The sequence below is a fragment of the Pteropus medius genome, unplaced genomic scaffold, assembly GCF_902729225.1.
Source record: "Pteropus medius unplaced genomic scaffold, Ma_sr-lr_union100, whole genome shotgun sequence".
In the NCBI taxonomy this organism is placed as follows: Eukaryota; Metazoa; Chordata; class Mammalia; order Chiroptera; family Pteropodidae; genus Pteropus; species Pteropus medius.
In genome coordinates, this window is record NW_024349800.1 from 34,343,623 (window position 1) to 34,365,110 (window position 21,488).

Below are 21,488 nucleotides of genomic sequence, written 5' to 3' on the forward strand. Positions count from 1 at the left end.
CTCCTAATTCTTCCCTGCCTCAGCCCCTGGCAACTACTAACCTACTTTCTGTCTCTATGGATTTGCTTACTCTGAACATTTCATATAAATAGAATAATTCAACAAGTGATCTTTGGTGACTAGCTTCTCTCGCTTAGCACAATGTTTTCAAGGTTCATCCATGCTGTAACTTGTTTTATTTTTATTGCCAAATGATATTCCATTATATAGACATACCAAATTCTGTTTATCCATTCATTAGTCGATGGTGATCCAGGTTGTTTTTCGTTTTAGCTATTATGAATAATGCTGCTGTGAACATTTAGTGTTCAGGTTGGCCCCAACTCTTTAGGCATTTGACTCTCTCCTCTGGCTGTGCTCCTGGCCAGATGAACAGACCTGCAATAACAGATCTCTCTTAGGCACCCCTCGCACTGCTGTCTCTATTCTGTACTTTTTCAAAGAGACAAGTTCGCATTGCTTGCTGGTCTCCCTGCCTCTAAGCTCTTTCCAACTTTAGTTCTCCACTCATTTTGACACCATGTTTTCTTTTCTTGGCATTGACCTTCATGGTATAGAGTCTATGCTCAAGAGCCTAGGCTAAGGCCTTGTCTCTCAAGGCGTGTCCTCATCCTGCACTACCAGCTTTATTCCCTTCTGAATTTTGTCCTGTCATCTGACTGAAAGCCCCTGTCTCTTCACACCACTCATTCCTACCTTCATCCAATCTCTATCCAACAAGAGTCACCTTGCACATCTCTCTGCCATCTTATGCCCATTTCATTCATCCAGCAGACTTATTGAATTCCTATTAAGTGCCCAGGTGCAGTAAAAGGCATTGGAGACATCAAGAAATGGATGGGAAAAAAAACCTGGCCTTGATAAGCTCATAATCCAGATCTAAGTACAGCAAGGGCAGTGGTATTGGAGAGGGTAAATAGACATGTTAATAGACAATAAAGAAGCAATGCAGTTATGCAGAAATGGCCTATTTGTCCAATGCTACCAGTGACTCGTTCAGCCCTTACAGAGTCTTTTTCTCACTCCAGATGAAGTTTTTGATAAAAAATTTGCAGTCCAGGGTTTTCATAACTAAATTTTTGAGTACTCTTTTTTGCACATAGATTGCAAAAAAAAGTAAGTAAACTCCATTTGCCCCAAGCAGTGACTGAAGCTAGAGAATGGGAAGCACTCTCAAATTTCCCTGGACAACCACATTTGCACCCTGTCGGGATTATCAAAATTGCCATGACAGTGACCCAAGGGCTATTCCTTGGATAAACCCTGTAAACACTCAGCAGATTTCAGCCAGACCCAACCGCACGCCCTTGAGGTTTTCATGCTGTTGAAGAAATAAATAAATAAATAACTGTTGGGGGTGGGTAGAAGGGGGAAGACAAGGACAGAGAGCCTGAAGCCAGGGAGAAGAGGCCAGTGAGGCTGCTCAACCTTGGAATGATACTCAGCTGAAGCATGGAAAGAGCTCATGTAACATCCTGACTTCATCTTCCTTTAAAAATGTAGAGGTAGAGCTGCTCACAGCTCCAGGTCAGACTGCAAGTGTCTCAGGGTCTCAGAACTTTTCCTTACTATTGATCAGAGGAGGACGGCCCTGTGAAGAGGAGGGATGGAATGTATAGAGTTTAATTCCTCAAGAGTTCTTATTAAGATCCTAAATCTAGAGCTTAGCCTCTGTTAGATCGTGATATCATTGCAGTTAGACTTCAGAGTCCTGGCCTCTATTTCCTCAAACCTCCCACTCCCACCCTGGGCCCTAATTGAAATCGAAGATCAATTCCCCTCATCATACAAATGGATGCACTGAGGTTTGGAAAATAAAAAGACTACATACTCATCAGTCAGGGATATTGTAGATGAAATGTTTTTAGCAAAAGAAAGTTGGATTAGATGACCCCTAATTCCATTCCAACACAATGGCTCTATAATTCCAAGACTTGTCCACCTCTTTAAGAGGCAAAGCCTAGACCAGAACCAAGGTCCACTGCCTGTCCAGAAGCCACTGGAGGATAAGCTCCAGTTTATCTTTGCTAAGGAGTCTAACATCAATTTAGATTTTTCAGTTCAGATCTTAAACATCTGTTGAGCAGCATGTAAACATTATCTTCACAATTTTCATGGGGAGAGGAAGAGATGGGTGAAGGGCTGAAGAAGGAATAGAGCAAGATATGCAGAACTCCCTTTATGCAACTGATATTTTCCTTAAAAGCTGAAAATGCAATCACATTTTGCAAACCAAATTCCACTTTTAAATGAAAGGCAACTTCCCTGTAAATAGATTTTACTGTGAATTCTTATAAAAGGGACAATCCTTTTCATAAAGTGAATGACTGCTCCTTAATTTGTTAATGTAGGATATTTAGATGTTTGTGTTCAGTTTTGATTAAAGCTCTATTTATATTCTTGTGGTCATTTTACGGATAGTAAAACCAAGCTCCAAAAGGAAGTTATATGTCATCTAAGAACACCCTGGAGTCTATGGCCATGCCACCCTGAACAAGCCCAATCCCATCTGATCTCAGAAGCTAAGCAGGATCAGGCTTGGTTAGTACTTGGATGGGAGACTGACTAGGAAGACCAGGTGCTGTAGGCATAAAAAATAAAAAAATAAAGAAATGTAAGCTGACAAGGTCATTGCAATCTGTGAGGTCAAGCAAGGGTTGCCTCACCTAAACAAATAAAAATAAGAACACCCTGAACCATCATGCTCAGCACTATCATGATACTCAAATCCCTTCCCCATCCATCCAACCTCACAGCTTGGGGCTCTCAGGAACTTCATCTGATCTCTTCATCTTGCCTACATCAGAGCCCAGAGCTCCAAGTTGGTTATAACTTGAGATTTTTTAAGCAAAGCTTTCAAACAACCTTGTGCTGAATATTGGCGTGGAAAAAGAGTACCATGTCCCTAATACACAAAGCCACTCAGTTCTTCTAATCCCCAAGCAATCCCTTGTCTTCTGGGTCTCATTGCTGAAAAGGAACATAAGCTCCTCTGACACTGACCGGGACAAGTGCTGTCTTTGGGAAGACAGATAAAAAAGACAAGCAGAAAACATCTTTAAGCACATTATCAGCCTGCTTGGTTTTTGCAGGCTATTACAGTCAGTCTGACCTTCACCTTGGAAGGGGGACCACTGAGACCACAAGCTGGCAGAGCATGGGCTCCCTGGGAAGTGGTGACCTGCAGGAACAAACTGTTCCTTTTCAGGACAAGCAACCCTGCAAATTCACCCCTACTGGGACAAAAAGCATTAAATTACTTTTTTTCTCCCATTTTCCTTTGATGCTACAGTCACTGAATTCATACTGTTTATTGACCAGGTCACTCATTTGCCAATAAGCACAAGTGGCAACTCTTAAATTATTGTCAAACACTGATGATTATCTCTTTTAAGGGTATCCTAACTTCTTCCTGCCTATGTGAGTCATCTCTCTCCAACTAGGCTGCATGCTCTTGGAAGACTGGGGCAGAACCCTGTATGTCTTTGCTTTACCCACAGAGAATCTTGCTAGTGTTTGGGGTAGAACTGACATTCAATGCACTTAATAATCTATGGATAAGAATTTTTTAAGGGCTTATAGCCCTTATGAATCTAGATCTACAAACTGAGACATGCAAAAAAAATCTACTTTATTTTCCTTAAATCAAATTAATTTCCATTTTGCATTCTCATCTTCCTAAACTTGCAAGAATTTCAATCTCAGGCATTACTGGGGTCTCATTCCTCCTCAGAGTCGCTCCCAGAATCCAGTAGGCTTCCATGGTGCTCAGAAAATCAGAGTAAGGGCCTCTATTCTCCTCCCACCATGGTCACTGTGAACATTCTCATTATCCCAGCCAACTGCTCAGCCTGGAGAAAAGGAATTTCTGCCATTGGGAGCAATGGGCCTAAAGTCAAGCTCTCTAGGTTCATAATTTGCCCTACCCTGAAATCTTGCCACTACTTTTGGTAAGGGGCTCTCACGTCATTGAGCCCAAGCCCTTGCCAGGCATTCTCGCTGCCCCTTCCCAGTCCTGGTGTCTTGTTAGAGTCTGAGGAAAATCACTGTCTCACCCCTCTTGTTGCTCTCCACGGCATTCATCAGAGTCTCTTAAAGGAGCTCACCAAGACAAGTCAGGCAATCTCTTACTCAGAACACATTAGGGAGTCAATCTGCTTGCTAAGGGGAGTAGGAAGCAGTCCTTTCCACTTTTGGCCAATGATGCAAAGAACAGAAAAGACAACATGTGAAAAGAAAAATTGGGGTATTTGGTTGTAAGCAATTGAACTGATTCTAAAACTATATAGACAAAATAATTAGGACAACAGAACATTGGCTAATGTCCTAGCACTGAAGGAAGATTTGAACAAGCAGTCCTCAAGAAGGACAAGAAAAGAAGAGCTCCAAGAATTTCAGTTAGAATCTCACAGATGAAAGAAGAATGACTTGGTTCTGGACACCTCTGTTGACAAGTCATTCACCAAAGACTAAACTCCAAGGGGATAGTCTGCTGGGCCTAACCAAGGTCATGGACTCACTACCTCTTGGGTTAGAGCTGAGAACCAAGGAACATTTGGGTCAATAGGTTCACCAAATACATTGAAGAGGGGACAGAGAGTTCTAAAAGAAAGTCAGAGGGCTGCTACTAAAAGAAGGGGATACTAGGTAGGCGAAAGACTGTGCCATCACAGACAAAAGAGAGCTTTTCCAGTAACAAGTTGACAGGGGTAGATCATTGTGTGTGGAAGAAAGCAAAAACATCCTCTTCAATATTAATGACAATTGATACTTAAAACAAACTTGGAACATTTGCCGATGCAAAAACCAAAAGCTAGCTGAAGAAAAATGATACAAGTATCAATATACGAAAATGACCACCCCAGAGCAGACTGTGTAGGATAAGAGTAAGCCACTTCCTATAGAATCAGGATATTTGGAAACACTTAGAGAAGAAAAGTATAGAGCAGACCAAAAAGAAGACTGTTTTCTTAGAGATAAAGATTTTATGTTTTCTTAAAAAGAGCAACTTGAAATTTATTCAAGAATCTCACTCCAAACCCATATCTCATTGCTGTGTAAAGGTATACGTAGACTAACAATATACTAAAATACACATAATTCTCATAATTATATGTGAGTTCAATTATTGTCAACTAATTTCTTTATGGTTTTCACAAAGTTCCTAGTTAAAGAATCCATCTCGTTATATTAATTATTGATACCTTGACTGGATATCATTCTGGTGAAGAATTTCAGACCTGTGTAGAAGGTAGATATTTGGGGAAGAGACCTTCAAAAACTATGTAGGTGTCACCACGAGGTCCACCCCTCCCTCATCCCCAGAAAACCTGTTAGTCCCCACTGCAGGCTGATTGCTATAAGCAGATTCACAGAAATTTCAATGATACCAACATTCAAACTGCAACCTAACTAGTATCAAAATAATAACCATCCTTGTATGTGCATTTACGATGTGATAATATTTTGATGACCGTGCTTGCGTTTTTGGAGTGCATTTCTTCTACAGGAGCTCAGGAATGTTCCACATGGGAATTTTAATTTTTTAATTATATATTAACAACTTTATAGTGAAATATAAACAGAATCATCAAAAAAGAAAAATTTCTGCCCTCTTCACCATAAAATCTAAACTATCAAGATACAATGGTCTCTCCTTACTTTAATATTGTACAGATATAATTTTTCATAATTGCAAAAAATGTTCCTATATTGTTTTAAGGTTTTATTTTAGTAAACATTATAGAATCTAGATTTTTTTCCTTACCTCATTAATGTATTTTTAAAAAGCAATGTGATATTTAATTTGTTAATATACCAGATTATTTGAACAAATAGCCATGGTTTGGTCACTGAGATTGTTTTTCACTGAAAAAGAGAAGTCTTAATGGGAGTATTATAGTAATCTCTCCATATTTTGCTCATTCATTCATTCATTCATTCATTCATTAGTGGAGCAAGATGGAGTAGAAAGATGGAAGGATCTTGAGTCCTTGGCAGCATCTTATTGCTGTCATACTAGTTCTGGACTGCTAATGTCCTAAATCCCTACTTACTTAAGACATAGCACTCAATTTTCTGCTTCTTGCAGCTAAAAGCAATCTCAACAGATACACCTCTAAAACATTTCTTTATGTCTGAGCCTCCCTCTCTCTTTTGCTCATCTCTGAAGGAGAGGTACCCTTCGGCTTTCTGAACTAGCCCTCCACCTGAATACTCGATCCTATCCCCTTTCCTGCCTCTTAGACCATGTTCCTGATGTCCTTTCTTATTTGCATTCCCTATTTCTCCCTTCATTCTGGCCCCTTTTTATATCTACTAATGAACCTGTAAGTATCTCTCTTCCCTATATCCAGCTCACTGCTAAGTTAACTCTTTCTTCCTCTTCTTCCCTTTGCCACCAGACTCCTTAACAGACTTGTCTACACCTCCTCACTCCTCAGTTTCTTTCAAGCTGGCTTTTACCCTAAAACTGTGGAACCAGCAATAAGCTCAGCAGTGACCTCCTAGTTAGCAAGTCACATAACCTTTTCTCAGGCTCCATCCTCCTCCAGCTTTCTACATATGACATTTCTGATCACCTTTTTCTTTTTTTATGTTAAACTTTTTTTAAAAGTATAAATACACGACAGTACATAAATTTGGAAGAAAATTATTTTAAATGCTTGAAAAATATGAACAGAACTATACCCATCTATTTCCTTTGCTTTCCTAAATACTACTAAAATTTAGTAAGGATTAAAAAAAACAAACAAACAACAACAAAAAAAAAGCCAAATGCATCCTCCCTCCACCACTATCAAAAATAAAGGAATACATCGTATAAAGGGAATGATAGAAGAAATTATTTATAGCAGCCATGAAACTGCTCAGGCCTCCATCTGTAGGAGTGTAATTGACCAAGGGCCCCTGCTGCTGGGCTCTAAAATCCACCTGAAATCATGGCTGAGTTTCCACCCAGGTCACGCTACCCTAGGACTGTTCCCAACTAATGACTGAGCATGGCAGGGAACTAAGGCAGACCTATTTCCAGGACACACAGGACTCCTCCACCAACTCTCTTTGGCTCAAGGACTCCTGCCATGGGAATGAAGGAGAGATGGAAAGTAGGCTGGGTGGGAGCATCCCAGACCACAGGGCAATCTAAGGCTACTCGCTGAATAGCCTTAGATTGCCCTGTGGTCTGGGATGCTCCCACCCAGCCTTCTTTCCATCTCTCCTTCATTCCCGTCTCAGTCTGATGCTCTCTCGGCCTTATATAGATCCTTTCTCATTTTCTCTCACAAAGGCAGTTCCCTAATCAAATCTTTGCACATTTATTATCATCTGGGAATATACTTCTTGGAAGACCCAGACTAATGCATAACTGCAGGTGAAAGATTTCAACAAATATTTGGAAGACAACGAAGCAGATAGAGGAGCAGTAACTGCTATAAGCAGTGTGACCCAGAGCCCAGCAGGAAGGAATGCTGATAAGTGTTGAGCCAATTCCACTAGCAGATCTAGGAAGTCTCAGGATTTAGAGATGCAACTTATTGAAGAAGGTGAAGGGGTATAATGTGGGGCTAAAACTGGATTTTTGGGTTGATAGTCTATACACAGAGATTAGGCCACCAGATCTTCTCCCAATCCTGCCTACCCTCCACCAACTAAGCCAGGCCCAAATTCCTGACCCACAGAAACTGTGCAATAACAAGAAAGTGTTGCTTCAGGTTGCTTAGTTTGTGGTAATTTGTTACAAAGCAATTTAAACAGATAGCAATAAGACAGGTAGCAATAAAAATATTTATTTAGAACTAAAGCAAATGACAGGGCTGTGGATAGGGGAGGAATATGAGAAAATATTAGACTTTTCAATGTTAAGTAGGTGTTTAAGCCATTTGGATTGTTATAGCAGAAACATTACTTTGATGCAAAAAAAAAATTAAGTGAAAACAGGACTCTTGAGGTGTTATTACTTGAAATTGTCTAAAACTGGGAGAGGCAGTCACAGCAGAGTCTAAACAGAAGGTGAAAGTCAGGGGGGATAGAGACTAGCCACTAATACAAAGTGCAGAGGGTCAGACATGGCATCTTAAGCTCAATAGAGAGGAAGAAAGATTTGGAAACCAAACTAATGATGAAGCTGGTGAGGATGGGGTTTAGGATGTTACAGAGCTATCTTGGCCATCTGATAACGCTATAACTGTTCAGAACTCCAACTGGTATCTGTGCCTTGCTTTATAGGTTACAAGGAACATAGTGCATGATGCATTGAGCTGAGAAGGAGGTGTAGGATTGGGATAGAAAACAACTTTTGGTTTTCTACTCTTCCAAGGAAGGTGTTTATGTTTTTGGACTTACACTGTATATATTACTTTGTATTCTAAATTTTTTATTTAACATATCAAAATTTTCTATGTCTCTAAATTAGCCAAATTATTTTAGATTACTGTAATACTTCACTAAGTGAATCAATTTCTTTAAATCACTGTAATATTGCTGAATATTCAGGTTATTCTGAATTTGTCATGCAGATACTATTATAATGAACATCCTCATTCTCATGGCATTTTCATTCTATTCGATTATTTTCTTCAGAAAATTCTCAGTTCTAGAATCACTGGATTGAGGGGTATATACATACACCTGGATGTAGATGGGAATTACTCTTACTTTCCAAAAGGTTTAAATCTTTTGAAATGCATAAAAGAAACTGTTTTACAATTATTTCTCAACCATTTGGTATTTCCTTTAAATGACTTTTCTCTTGACTAATTTAAAAGTAAAGTCATACATATGGTTTTCTTTAGGTTTAATATCTTAATTTCAAGTTAAAATGAACATTTTCTCTGTGTTTACCTATGGTTCGTCTTATTTCTTTGGTGGACAGTCTATTCCCTCAGTTTCGCCGCATGCAGCTTCTCTGATGGCTCCTCTCATTCCTCCACCTCCCTCACACAGGTGTCCCACCACGCTGTCCGAGCCCAGTTCTCCAGATACTCTCTCCCTGGGTGTCCATCTATCACGCTGGAGCAGTGTTTCTCAGAGGGTGGACTGGGGTTCCTTCTCCAAAAAAAAAAGTCACCTGAGATACCTTTTAAATGCCCATTTCCTGTCCTAAGCCAAATGTGCAAAAGTGGAATCCCCCATGGGGCCCCTGAATCTGCCTCTTAAGCAGCTCTCCAAAAGTGATTCTAAGAGATGAAAACCATTAGGGTAAACCACCAAATCTGTCTCTCCCATTCCAGTGTTCTCAGTATACTGCACCAGTGCACTTCAGCTGTCTCCTGGACCTCTCCAGCCAGATGTCACCTCAAACCCCACACATCTACAGCAGCTCTCTTCATCTCCCAGCATGCCTGTCTCTCACAGGTGCCCTCAGCATCGCTGCAAATCAGCCCCCTCTGCATTCCCTTCTGCTGGAAATAGGAGCATCATTCTTCCATTGGGCCTCACACGTGCAATCCAGTACTGATGACCATTTCCAAACTATTCTTTGAAGGAGATTCTCCTTCAAATTTGATAAAAGCCTTAAAGGCCCTATGGTAATGACTGGCCTCTCTGTTGGTATGAATGTCACATGATGTCCAGAAAGCGTAATTCAATGTGACAGGTGTATTCAGTAGTAGCAGACGAATGGCTCTCAGTGCATCTCTAATGGAGCCATATTCGAGCAAGAGAGTCTCTCAGTGGGACTGAGAGCTGGATACTGCGCCTGCCCCCAGGGACAGGATGAGAGCAGGAGGGTGAGAGCAGAGGGCCACCGCCTCCACACAAAGCAGCCAGGAAGAAAACAGAGGTTTTCTTCACTCTCCAGACCCTAAGCTCTGTGTTCTGAGTAACACCCGAGAGACAAGTCATATCCTGGCACAGCTTGAGGGGAGGAAGCTTGCTATAAACTCCACCCTCCTCTCTAGTGAGGTGCATTCACCTCCTAAATTCTAGGTACTGTGGGTTTTCACGCCACTCAGGGGTCCTCAAAAATTATTCTGAAAACAAAACATTCAGATGAAGATACAATCAAATCAGTGTGCTCTCACCTGTGCTGTATTTTCATTTTTAAAAAGAAGACCGGAGAGGGCAATGCTTAATCTAAAAGGATGTAGTGATAATGTTGTAGTGTCCACATCAAAGGCTGGAAGGAGAAAAAGAGGAATCCAGGCAATCTTTCCTATCACCAACAAGTCCACACATTAGTAGGCTATATCCATGCCAAGGTCAGCTCTGGCTTCCGGTTCAGAGAAGGGGGTCCTTTGCCATTAAAGTCAGTTTTCTCAACCTGTATTCCAAAATCAGTATTCTCAAAGTATGTGCTAAAGGAACACCAATCTCCTGCATATATTACAGCCCTCTTGGAGATTCGAAATGCATATTAAAAGTTCAGAGAAATTTTATGGGAAAGAACTTTAACATTAACCCAATTTTTCCCAAATGTCTGGAGCTTTGACACCTTTTCCCTAAATACTGCCAATTAGCATGGCAGGCAACCTATATACTATGGTACGCACTTTGATTAATTCTACATCGGTTTTTTAAAAATCAAATCCTGTGTCCTTCTTGATTTATTTCATTATTTCAGAAAGTTTTCTGTCTTTCCTTGTGTTGGCTCTACCTAACAGTTTAGTTTGCAATTTGATTTCTAAACCAAGATTGCAGTTTACTAGGAGCCCTTCTCTAAATGAAAAGAATGCTTGGTGAGTTATTTAGAAAAATGTAGCTTCTCTAAAAAGAATAATGTGGTTCTATGACATTACCTCTTTGTTCACTCATTCATCGCTCATTCATTTGTTCATTCACTCACCAGCTTATTCCCAGAAGTACAGGTGATAAATGCTGCCAATCAAAGGGGGAAAATTCACTGTGTTTGTGATAAATCCTAAAACAGAGATAAGAATAAGAATAGAAAAGCCCTATTTCTTTCCTGAGAAGGAAAGGGGGAAGTAGGCAAAGAAAAAAAGGTCAAAGCAAGGCTGATAGTAGAGATTAAGAATTTGTATTATGAGTGAGAGAGACTCAACTCCAATTAGCTTAAGAAAAAGAGGGGATGTATTGGCTCATTACTTGGGCAGTCCAAGGGAGGTACTGGCCTCGGGCTCTGTTTACTTCCTTCTGTCTCTCATCTCTGTTTTCCTCTCTGTAGTTTTAGCCACTGCCAGAACAGGCAGGCTTTTTCCATGAGACAAGGACAGCAGTCCTCATTCATTCACATCCTCCCAGCAATGTGACCAAAAAGGCAAGGCCCCTTCTCTGGCTCTCTTTCAGGCAGTCTTAGAAGATTTTCACACCCCAACCAGCCTTAACCCTCCATTCTCAGACCTATACCTAAGGCTAGGGCCCAGGTGCCCCTTAGCTTGCAGCTTTGAGTTAGTTCCTCCTAAGGCCCACAGGAACCTTAGGGCAATGTTGGAGGTGGCACAGCTGATCACATCTCTAATTTCACACAGTGAAATGGAAGATGAAATTTCTAAAAAGCAACATAGAGGTTGCGTGAAATTTCAGAGAGTTAACTTTCAGGAGTAATCTTTCTTGTCTTCTTCGTTTTGTTTTGTTTTTTCGTTCCAGGTGGCAAGGTAGACAGCTCACAGGTGTAACTGTATTTTTCTTTTCTTACACATTTTTTATTTTCTGCTCTACATTCACCTTTTCTTCTGAGGGAAAGGTAAAACCACTGCTTTCAAGAGGGAAAAATAATCAGTTATGGTACTAACAGGATATGTATTAAAGAATCAGAAAATCTTACCTATTCTACTTGAGGTTTTTTTCATTACTTTACTGACTTCTTCCAACTCCAATGTCTTAGTGTGACATCAAGTACTATTGAGTTTTCATCCAGTAAAGCATAAAGAAAATCTATGAGCTTATGAAATTGCTCATCTCCAAAAAAAAAAAAAACTAAAATAAGTAAACTGATTGCTTAACCAATGAAGCGATTTTACACACATACACACAATACTATCTGTATGAATATGCTTACACACACCAGATTTCTTTAGCAATGGGTCAAAATTCTTAGACTTCGCAGTCCTTAATAAGGATTCTTGAGCTTTGTCTTCATAAGGCAAATTTAATTCTACAATTTCCATTTTATTGTTTCACAAGTTGTGCTCTGGGAACTGCATACATCAAAATTGCATGGGGGCTTGTTAAAATGCATATGCCTAGACGGGACTCCATATCAGTTCAACAGGAATCTCATTAGAGAAAGTTTCCCAGGAATCTGTTTTTAAGCTTCCCAAATGATACTTCTGCACCTTAAAATATGAGAACCCATGTTCTAGAATTTTGGAGAATTTTATTAGGATTTCTGAGTTGTATTGTCAGATATTTTTATATCTCTAAGGCAGAATAAACTTCTTGTGAATTCCATGAACTTTCATTTGTCAGTAAACTATAATTAGTAATCCTTGTGGGTCATAGTCTTTGGAAGTTCTGTGACAAAAGTAACTATAAGCATAGTTATATGGCATAGAAGTTCTTCAGATTTAAAAATATTCATCCTAAACAGGTCAATTTAAGGAGTATGATGAGTAAATTCCATTGTGATAATAACAAACAATTCAATGTGATTTTGTTATAATAGGTACATTGCAAGAATCTATGTGATAAAGATCCAACTGAAATTAATCAGAGAGAGAAAAATTTTATGAAAACTCATTACAGTTACAAGTTTTCTTTCAAATGAATATTACCTCTTCATAAACGGGACTTTATTTACAACCCAACACAAGCACTAAGAAATCAATATACACAATCCAACTCCTTCCACCAGCAATATAATAAGAGCTGCTCACAAAGGCCGCGCATTTTAGAGCTAGAAGAGCCTTAGGGATTGTGAACTCCAACCCCTCTCCCTACAGATGAAGAAATTGAAGACCAGTCACACGGTTGACGACAGAAAAGGAAGGAAAATCCAGGTGTCCTAACTGCTCAATCCTTCTCCTACTGGAGTTTAAGTAGTCCCCAAAAATACCCAAGCACAGAATCAAATGGTTCTTCAGGGGTGGGTGGGGGCGACCATTCTTTTTATGTAACAGATAGGCTGTGGAGTTTAAAAAAAAAAAAAAAAGCCACATAAAACATAAAACTTGAAATAAATGCCATTCGGCCACCTTGAGCTATTCATTCTTTCTCTCCTGCAATTCAGGCTACATGGTAGAAGTTTTTGAAAAGCCCAGGGCTATCCCAACTTCACTAGCAAAATCCGACAAAACTAAAAGAGGAAGGAAAATGTGACCCCAGAATGGTCAGGGGTAATTACTTGATACCTATCTAGATAGACCCAGTGTGATTGAGAACAAATCAAGCAAGGTTGTTAGTTCTTCTCAGATGATTTATTGAGTATGTGCTATAGGTCTACATGCGGGTTTCATTTATTTATTCTGTTATTCAACAATATATACTGAGTACTCAGTAGGAGCTAGAAGCTATGACATGCCCTAGTGATACTAAAATAAATGAATAAGAAGAAACAAAACCAAAGCCATAATCACAGTGCATTTTATTACTCTATAGAATCAGGTACTACAGCCACAACTACTCAGCTAGGTTGAGTCAGAGAAAGCTTTACAGTGGAAATGGCATTGGGCTGAGTCTTGATGGACAACCAGGAGTTTACCTAATGGAATAAGGAAAAGGAAAACAGAGCCTTTGACAGACAATCATATAGACATAGGCTCTGTTTTCATGCCATCTAACACAATGTTGTCATCTAGCAAAGCCAACTTTTTTTTTAATAACTAAAAAAAAAAATCCACCTTCTTTGGACAAGGGCTTCAAAATAGGAAAAAAAAAAGAAATCTGTTTTTACTTTCTATCTGTAGAGACTTAGGGATCTTCCCAGAACTCAAAGTCCAGAAAGACTTCTAGGATTTCCGGAATCCAAATCCTTGGAAGGAGGGATAAAGAAGTGTTTTAATGATTAAGTCGAATAGGGGAAATTATGCATCCCCAGGTTTACCATAAATTTTTGTCTCCTTTCCAAGTCCTTGGTATGTAAATCATATAGTAATTTTTTACATTTGTGAGGAAAAGCGGTGACAGACATGAGTTCAAATAGGTTTCTGCTACTTACGCACTGTATGACTAAGGGGAAGTCATGGAACCTCTCAGGACATCATTTTTCTGGTTGTAACACCTACTAGTTCATTCTGAAGCTTAGACATGAGGTGAGGGAGAGCATCTGCCACAGATCTAGCCTATCCTGGGCCTCCCACTGGGGTAACTGCTGTGTAGTATAGCAGTTTCATTCGTTCAACAAATCTTTATTGAGGACTTACCATGTAGAAGCCAGAAGGAATACAAAAATAAATTTGAACTGGATTTTGCTCTCTAGGACCTCACAATCTATAGTGGAAATATAGAACAGGCTCAAATCACTATAATATAAGGAAGAAGAAGGCGGTCACTACCAAGAGAATACAGAGAAATGACTGGGAGGACAGAGATTACTTGTAGTGTGGAGGGAGATGGTAGGGCAGAAAGAATGGATTTAAGGCTGAGAATGAAAAAGAGAAGTTTCTGAGCTGGGCACTTTCACCCCTTCTGATGTGGGCTTGGATAGTATCTGGCTGCCCCTCCCAGAGATGAAATAAGGGGTTCAGGAAGTGACACAACTCACTCACCTTCACACTCATAGTTCAGCAGAGCCAAGACGAGAACTCAGAACTCCCCGCCCCCTTATCCAAAGCAAGCACCATTAGCACAGTGTACCTCCTAGAACTAGGGCTATCTGCAGATGCAGAGACGGGGCAGTCCAGGGAAAGCAGCAGTAAAGAAGTGATGGGGTCACTGAACACTGTGCCATGTCCAGGAAGAGCAGAGACTCAGCGCCCTATGGGAGGAGGGCCAAGGGGCGGGGAGAGGGGCGCGGGCCTACTCCGGGGCTGTCCAAGGCACCCGCCCAGCCCAGCCGCAAGAGCCCGCATTCAGGTTCTACCGCCATGGGGTGGCGGTCCTCGGCGCTGCGGCCGCTGCCGGGACTGCTGCTGCTGCTGCCGCTGTCACTGCCACGAGCGCTCTGCCCCGAGCCCTGCAGCTGCCCGCCCGACGGCGCCCTGCGCTGCCCTGGCCCACGGGCCGGCCTCACCCGACTGTGAGTACGCGGTGCCCCGGATCCGGGATCCTAGCTCATTCCCGGTCACCTTGCCTCTCGACTTTTTGGCCCCTTTATTCTGGAAGCTTGGAGAAAGACACTTTACCCTATCAACTCCACCTTTTAAGGTGATGAGAAGCCAAAACTTGGGGGCTGTCTTTACCATTCTCTGCCACGCCCTGGATTTGGGCCCCACCTGGTGGTGCACCCTCCAGCTCCTAGCGCCCCAGGTTCGCCCTTTCTTCTGTGTTGGTGCCAGGTGTGGAACTGCCTAGACGCCGCAGGGGAAGGCCTTGCACCCTGCCGCTGCTGGAAGGGGTGCAGCTGTCTCTGCCCAGAGAAGTCTTGCGTGGTCTTTGAGCCTTGGGCCAGCCAGGTTGGAGAAAGTTACTGTGACCTCTGGCATCCTGTGGTCCTCCAGAAAAGGGTGTTCACGCCCTGTGGCCAAGGGTGATCTGGTCATTCAACAGAGACTGGTGGGGAGCTGCCTCTCCTAACCACTGCCCACCTACACCTTAAAGAGTATACAAGCCCCAGGCATACTTGCATTTCAGTCTGATTGCCTAATCAATGAAAAGCCTTGAGCCCACCCCTGGCACAGCACCACTGCCTCTACACTCACAGAGGTGATTAAGAGGTGATCAGCAAGCAGGTGGAGGAAGTTGTTTGCTGAAATGATGGGGTCAAGAGAAGGAGGAGCCTTTAGTATTAGTATATCAGTGTCACTAAGTCTCCTTTCTTCAGTTTAGAAAAAGGTGCCACACATAACATAATTTTATTTATATGAAATGTCCAGGTAGACAGAAAATAGATTTGTAGCTGCCATGCTAATGAATGTGGCCTTTTGAGGTGACAAAAATTATCTAAATTAGATTATGGTGATGGTTGCACAACTCCATGAATATGCTAAAAACCATAGCACTGTATACTTTAAATGGGTAGATTTTATGCCATATGAATCACACTTCCATACAGTTGTTAAAAAAGAAAGGGAAAGAAGAGTAGTACTGTAATGGTATCCAAAAGGCGCCAGGCTGGTGGAGGTCTTGGTTATGTTCTAAGGATTAGAGGTGATGGAATTCCATGCTGAGGGAGGAAAAGACACCCCTCCCCTTAATTTCCTTGGGCCCCCAGCAGTCTGTCAGAGGCCAGCTTCACAGAGGGGATCCCCTCCCTGCTGAGGGCCTGAACTTCTCCCCTGGAAGAGTTAGTGGACTTCAGGAATATTTGTGGTTGACAGATACAGTTTAAAGGTTGAGGGGTTTATATTAATTACTTTCCATTAATTATCTTGTCGGCTCAATTCCCTGAAGGTGAGGACCATGCTGATAGAATCTGTTTCAGTCAATCAACAAATCCATGGAACCTGCCTTCCACGTCCCAGCCCTTGTCCTTCTCTGACAAGCCTCTTTCTCATCTTGCTCTTATGAATGATTGTGCCACTAACAGTCTTTCTCACTCGCCTGGTATTCATCATACAGATTACAAGACACTGAGATCCAAAGAGATGGAATAACCTACCCAAAGGCCCATAGCTATGGAGTAGCAAAGATGACACTTCATCTGTTAATTATCTTTTTATATTTTATAGTTAATTTTCTTAGTAAGAAAATTAACCCTCCCCCTTTATATATGTATATAATTTTTTCCCAGCTTCTCCAAAGTTGGCACAGGTGGAGAACCCCCTGGTGGGAGGCAGGAATGGGTAGACCAAGTCGCACCTCCTTTTAGATTAAGCTTTTCACTGAGGTCCCTCAATAGTTCCTCCTGCCACACCCATGGTGGCCTCAGGAATGTATCTTGTCCCTGGAGAAGACCAATGTAAAAAAAAAAACAAAACAAATCCTCTTCTTGCTCCACAGCACAGTTTAGAGAAGCCTAGCCCCTCAAAAAGATTTTAAAAGGCTGACTAGATTTGGGGGTAGAGGTGGGAAGCAGGCACAATATAAATACTGCTAGCATGCTGAAGCTGGCTAGTCCCACTCCCAAAAAGAAGCTAGTTGTCCAGGCTCTGAAGCCCTTTGCCATTCCTGTGGGACTCTGGAGAATCTTTGACTTCCTCCCTTCACATGTACTACCTTGGCATCCACACCAGGAGCATCTCCTCCTAGACATTTAGACCTCTTAGTCAATAAGCGTGCTGACCCTCACAAGATCAGGCTTCCTGAGGACCAGACAATTGAAAGATGAGCTGATCCTTCAGGTGAGAACACTATGGAGATAGTGCCAATAAAGGTCAAAACAGGATAACTTTTCAGCATGATATGATGATTTCAACATCCATATGACAAAAAAGATGCGTAAGAAGGAATAGGAAGGTAGTAACTTTAACGCAATGTTCCTCAAAATGTGGTCCCAGATGAGCAGCATGAGCGTTCCTGAGAAATGTTAGAAATGCACACTCTCAGGCCCCAGCCCCAATCTACTGAATCAGAAACTCTGGGGGTGTGGCACAGCAGTCTGTTTTAACAAACTCCCCAGGTGATTCTGATGCATGCTAAAGTTTGAGGACCAAGGTATTGCTCTCCACAGAGGGTATAACCTTCTAGAAAGTAAGAAGTATGTTTTAAACTTCCTTTGCCATACAATTCCCCATTCCCCATCCCCTACCCCTATACACACATACATAATACCTATTTATTGCAAAAGGCAGCTATGATCAAATTGAAACCCCAAACTCTGAGACATATGGAAAATGAACAGGATTAAGAAAAGTTTTTTTTTTCTTCTTCAAAGAAGAATAGGGGAAGGAATCCATGGAGGACAGACACTGACAATACAAGGGATGGGAAGGAATAAGACTTGATGGGGTAGGATCTCAGCGTGGGTAGGAGGAGAGTATCAGTCTCGGATCACAGAGGAGGTATTAATCTTAGAAAAAGTAGAGAGAGTTCTGGGTCCTGGAGAAAGAAGGCAGTTGGATAAAGGTATAATCCAACATTGAGGCGAAGGACAGGAAAAGTGAATGAGTTCATGCTAAAGTCCTCTTTTCTTAATGATGAATGAATGAAATGTAAACAGTAATTACAAGATAGACAAATGCTATGAGTGACAAGTTATCAGGAGCTCGTAAAAAGAAGAGAGCTGAAATTATGAGGTAAGGCTTCTAGACGAGAGAGATGTGGTCTTGCACTAAGTTATCCACAGGATTTGACTGTGCAGAGAGAAGAGGAGCACTCGGTTCTGGAGGATGGAGGAAGCAGGTACCACAGACAACCTCAGAATGCGTCATCATCTCTCAGGAGATGCTAGTTTATGTTTTAATCATTTATGCCTTGGTAGTCCTGTCTTTTAAGACCTCCAACTAAAGTTCACTATTCGGTTTAAAAAAAAAAAAGGACTTTAGATTGCGATTGCTTCTCATTGACAAGCCTACCGCCTGCAAATTTTGAAAATGGCATAGTTCAATTGTTCATATCTTTCCACCCTTTCAACGTTTTATTAAAACTTATATATTTAAAATCTAAAATGTGACACTAAACAAGAAAGAAAAAAATAATTAAAAATTAAAAATTTTTAAAATAAAATCAAATATGATACAAAAAATAGCCTCCCACATTTTCACTCATTTTAATGGAGGAATAAAAAACTAATAGAAAAAATTGATTTAAACAATTTGCTTTCCTTTTCTTATTAGTTCCAGACAACTGGAAGGGAGAGGGGAAAAAAACTCACCTTGCCCACAGTTATATAAAGATCTTTGTCTCTATGACAACAGAAAGGCTGATTTGCTTGAGACAGAAACAGCTCCTAAAAAATCTGTTAGTAAGAAAAACACTAATAATAATTACAGCAATTTATTTTTTGCATGTTGTTCCTACAGAACAGAGATTAAACTTTTAGATTTTATTATAAGACATGATCCAGATACGTTGGAAGAATAAAATGTGCTGTATCCATGACTCCAGTGTCACAGGAAGATGTTGGAATCCTGACATCTTTCCTGAATGTCTTTCTCCTTCTTCCACCTTTAGTGGAAATCTGGGTCCAGAATAGTGTTCAAAGTTGTAGAGGGATGTGCAGGAGAGGGCATGGTCCCAGCCTTGAGGAGCCCACAGTACAGTGGAAACACGCCCAAGAGACTGGTGTGGGGGGCGGGGGAAGAGAGGCAACAAGGCCCTTAAAGAAATCAGAGCGTAGATCAATCACTATGGTCTGAAAACTTTAAAGGAAGACTTCACAGGCCAAGGGTCATGATGCTGAACCTTGAAGGAGAGAAGGGAAGAGTCCAGGTAGAAGGACCACAGGTTACAGTAGACTAGAAAAGCACAGAATAAGGTTGATTGGATTCTTCTTTTATTATGCCTCTCCCAGGCTCTCTGAGGGAATCTTTTTAAGGGAAGATATAAAGTCATTAAAAACATTTGATTAAATTACCCAGAGGGTTGTGCAAAAAGAAAAAACAATCTCAATATGTAGTTCTTAACTAATAAACTTTCAATCAAAGCCATTAAGTAAACATTCATGATTTGGAGTCACTTCCCCATGAAGCTTTCCCCAATGTCCCCTCCCTCCCATACACACATATTTGCTTTGATACCTTGCACTTACATATATTTTTGCATATATGCCACCACGATGTAACCATTTATTGTGTATGCCTCTTTTGCTAGAACAGGGTTTCTCAACTTCAGCATAATTGAAATTTGGGGTCAGATAATCATTTGTTGTGGAGGGCTGTTTTGTACACTGTGGGATGCTTAGCAGCATCCCTGGCCTTTACCTTCTGGATGTCAATAGCGCTGTCCTCCCAAATTGTGACAACCAAAATGTTTCTAGACATTTGCCAAATGCCTCTTTGGGGTAAAATCCGCCTGCCTTGGATTTGAATCATTGTGCTAGAGTGAGAACCACTTAAAAAGGTCTTATTTAATTCAGGATTCCCAGAATTTCTCAGGTAGTATGATGAAAGTTTTTATTGAGCTATGTACATAATGGTCAAACTGTTTAGACAGCTGAATAGGAACAATGAACCAATGCCAAAAGGAAACCCATCTTAGCCAGCATGTACCATATCTAGAGAATGGGGAGACAAGGGAAGCTATGGGGTAGTAGAGGGAGTTCTGTGTGTTATGTCAACATCCAGGTCCCAGATTTTGCAGACCTGTAGTCTATCCTTGGAATGGGCAATAGTAGACATTCATTTCAGAGAAGCAAGACTGGAAGCTTACCTATATTAATATGCCACATCCAGAATGTCTTAATTTTTACTATTGTTTGTTTTAACTCAATCATTAGAAAAAAAATCAACCCCCAGCCCAGGGTCCATTGAAGCAAATCAAAACCACCACCAAGGCAGCCTTAATGGAGACTGATGAGTTCCTGGTCCAGGACACCAGGTAGGAGACCACAGGACAGAGGAAAGCCTACCAATATCTTGCAATTAGGACAGCTTACCCCCACCTTCAGCTTCCCTAAAGCTGGCCAGACCCAAAAAAATCTCAGAATTCAGAAAGCTCATGTCCCACCTCCCTCCCCAACCCCCACTGAAAAAAGTAATGGCACTAGATAATGGCTGATCTTGAACCTCAGTTCTAACTCAGAAACCCCAGCAACACCTTCAAGGCAATTCTTAAAACTGGCTGTGCCTATAAACAGGCTCCTTGGGGGAAGCTTTGCAAGAACCAGATTTTATTAGTTTAAAAATCATCCTTTTGGGGAAAGTTGAATGATGGCCCCTACAGGGACAGTAAAGAGAAAGCAACAGCATTCCCAAAACCTCAGTGAAAGTGTAAAGCCAAAAGGTTCACGCACAGAGCCTTTTAGCATTGGACCCAGCTCCCCACTTGGAGAACAATAATTCCTTGGGGTTGTTTTGCCTTATTCTTTTTTTTCCAAAAGCAATGTCAGATTAATTCAAGGCTCTAGTTCTGCTCCTTTCCCCACCTCTGTCTTCTTTCTATGCCCCTCAATCTGGCTTCTTTTCATGTCTTAAACTGAGGCCTGAAAGCTTTCTTTCCAAAATACAATCTCCCAGAGTAGCTGCACCAGACGGTGTCTTGGCCATGTGTAACTCTGATCTTGCACAAGGACTGTTAAAGCCAGTTGAGTCACAGTGGTAGGGAGAGGCCCTGCTGCTCACTTCCAGACCCAAGAGGAATGGCACCATGGGAGCATATGTGTCCTGTTCTGGCAGCTACCCTTGGTATGCAAAAAATCACATTTAATGCAGATTTTAGCAAATTTCTCACCATCTTTTTTTTAAAGAAGGGAATTAAAATAACCCCACCCACCAGGCAGGTGGACTCTCTGACTTGGTGGGCAGCTTCTAGCAGCTTCTCTATATGGTCCTCATTTATTCCCAGCTTCTGCCTCACTGGGAGATGAAACCACCTCCCAGCCAGCAAACCACTCGCAGCTGCTCTCTGGCCCTGAACCAAGCTCTATAATGCCACCTGAGCCAAATTCAGAACCA

The 21,488-nt window shown here is 41.3% G+C and overlaps 1 protein-coding gene and 1 pseudogene across 1 annotated transcript in view; both read left to right on the forward strand.

Annotated features, from left to right (window-relative positions):
* The first annotated feature begins 2,471 nt into the window (after positions 1-2,471).
* LOC120622530 (uncharacterized) lies at positions 2,472-2,590 on the forward strand (annotated as a pseudogene).
* Positions 2,591-14,919: 12,329 nt separating this feature from the next.
* The window catches only part of LHCGR (luteinizing hormone/choriogonadotropin receptor), a 52,029-nt gene continuing 45,460 nt past the window's right edge, over positions 14,920-21,488 (forward strand). Inside the window, exon 1 of the mRNA XM_039888120.1 lies at positions 14,920-15,073. Within this exon, the coding sequence (XP_039744054.1) occupies positions 14,922-15,073 (152 nt within the window). The 5' untranslated portion in view covers positions 14,920-14,921. The remainder of the gene's footprint in view (positions 15,074-21,488) is intronic.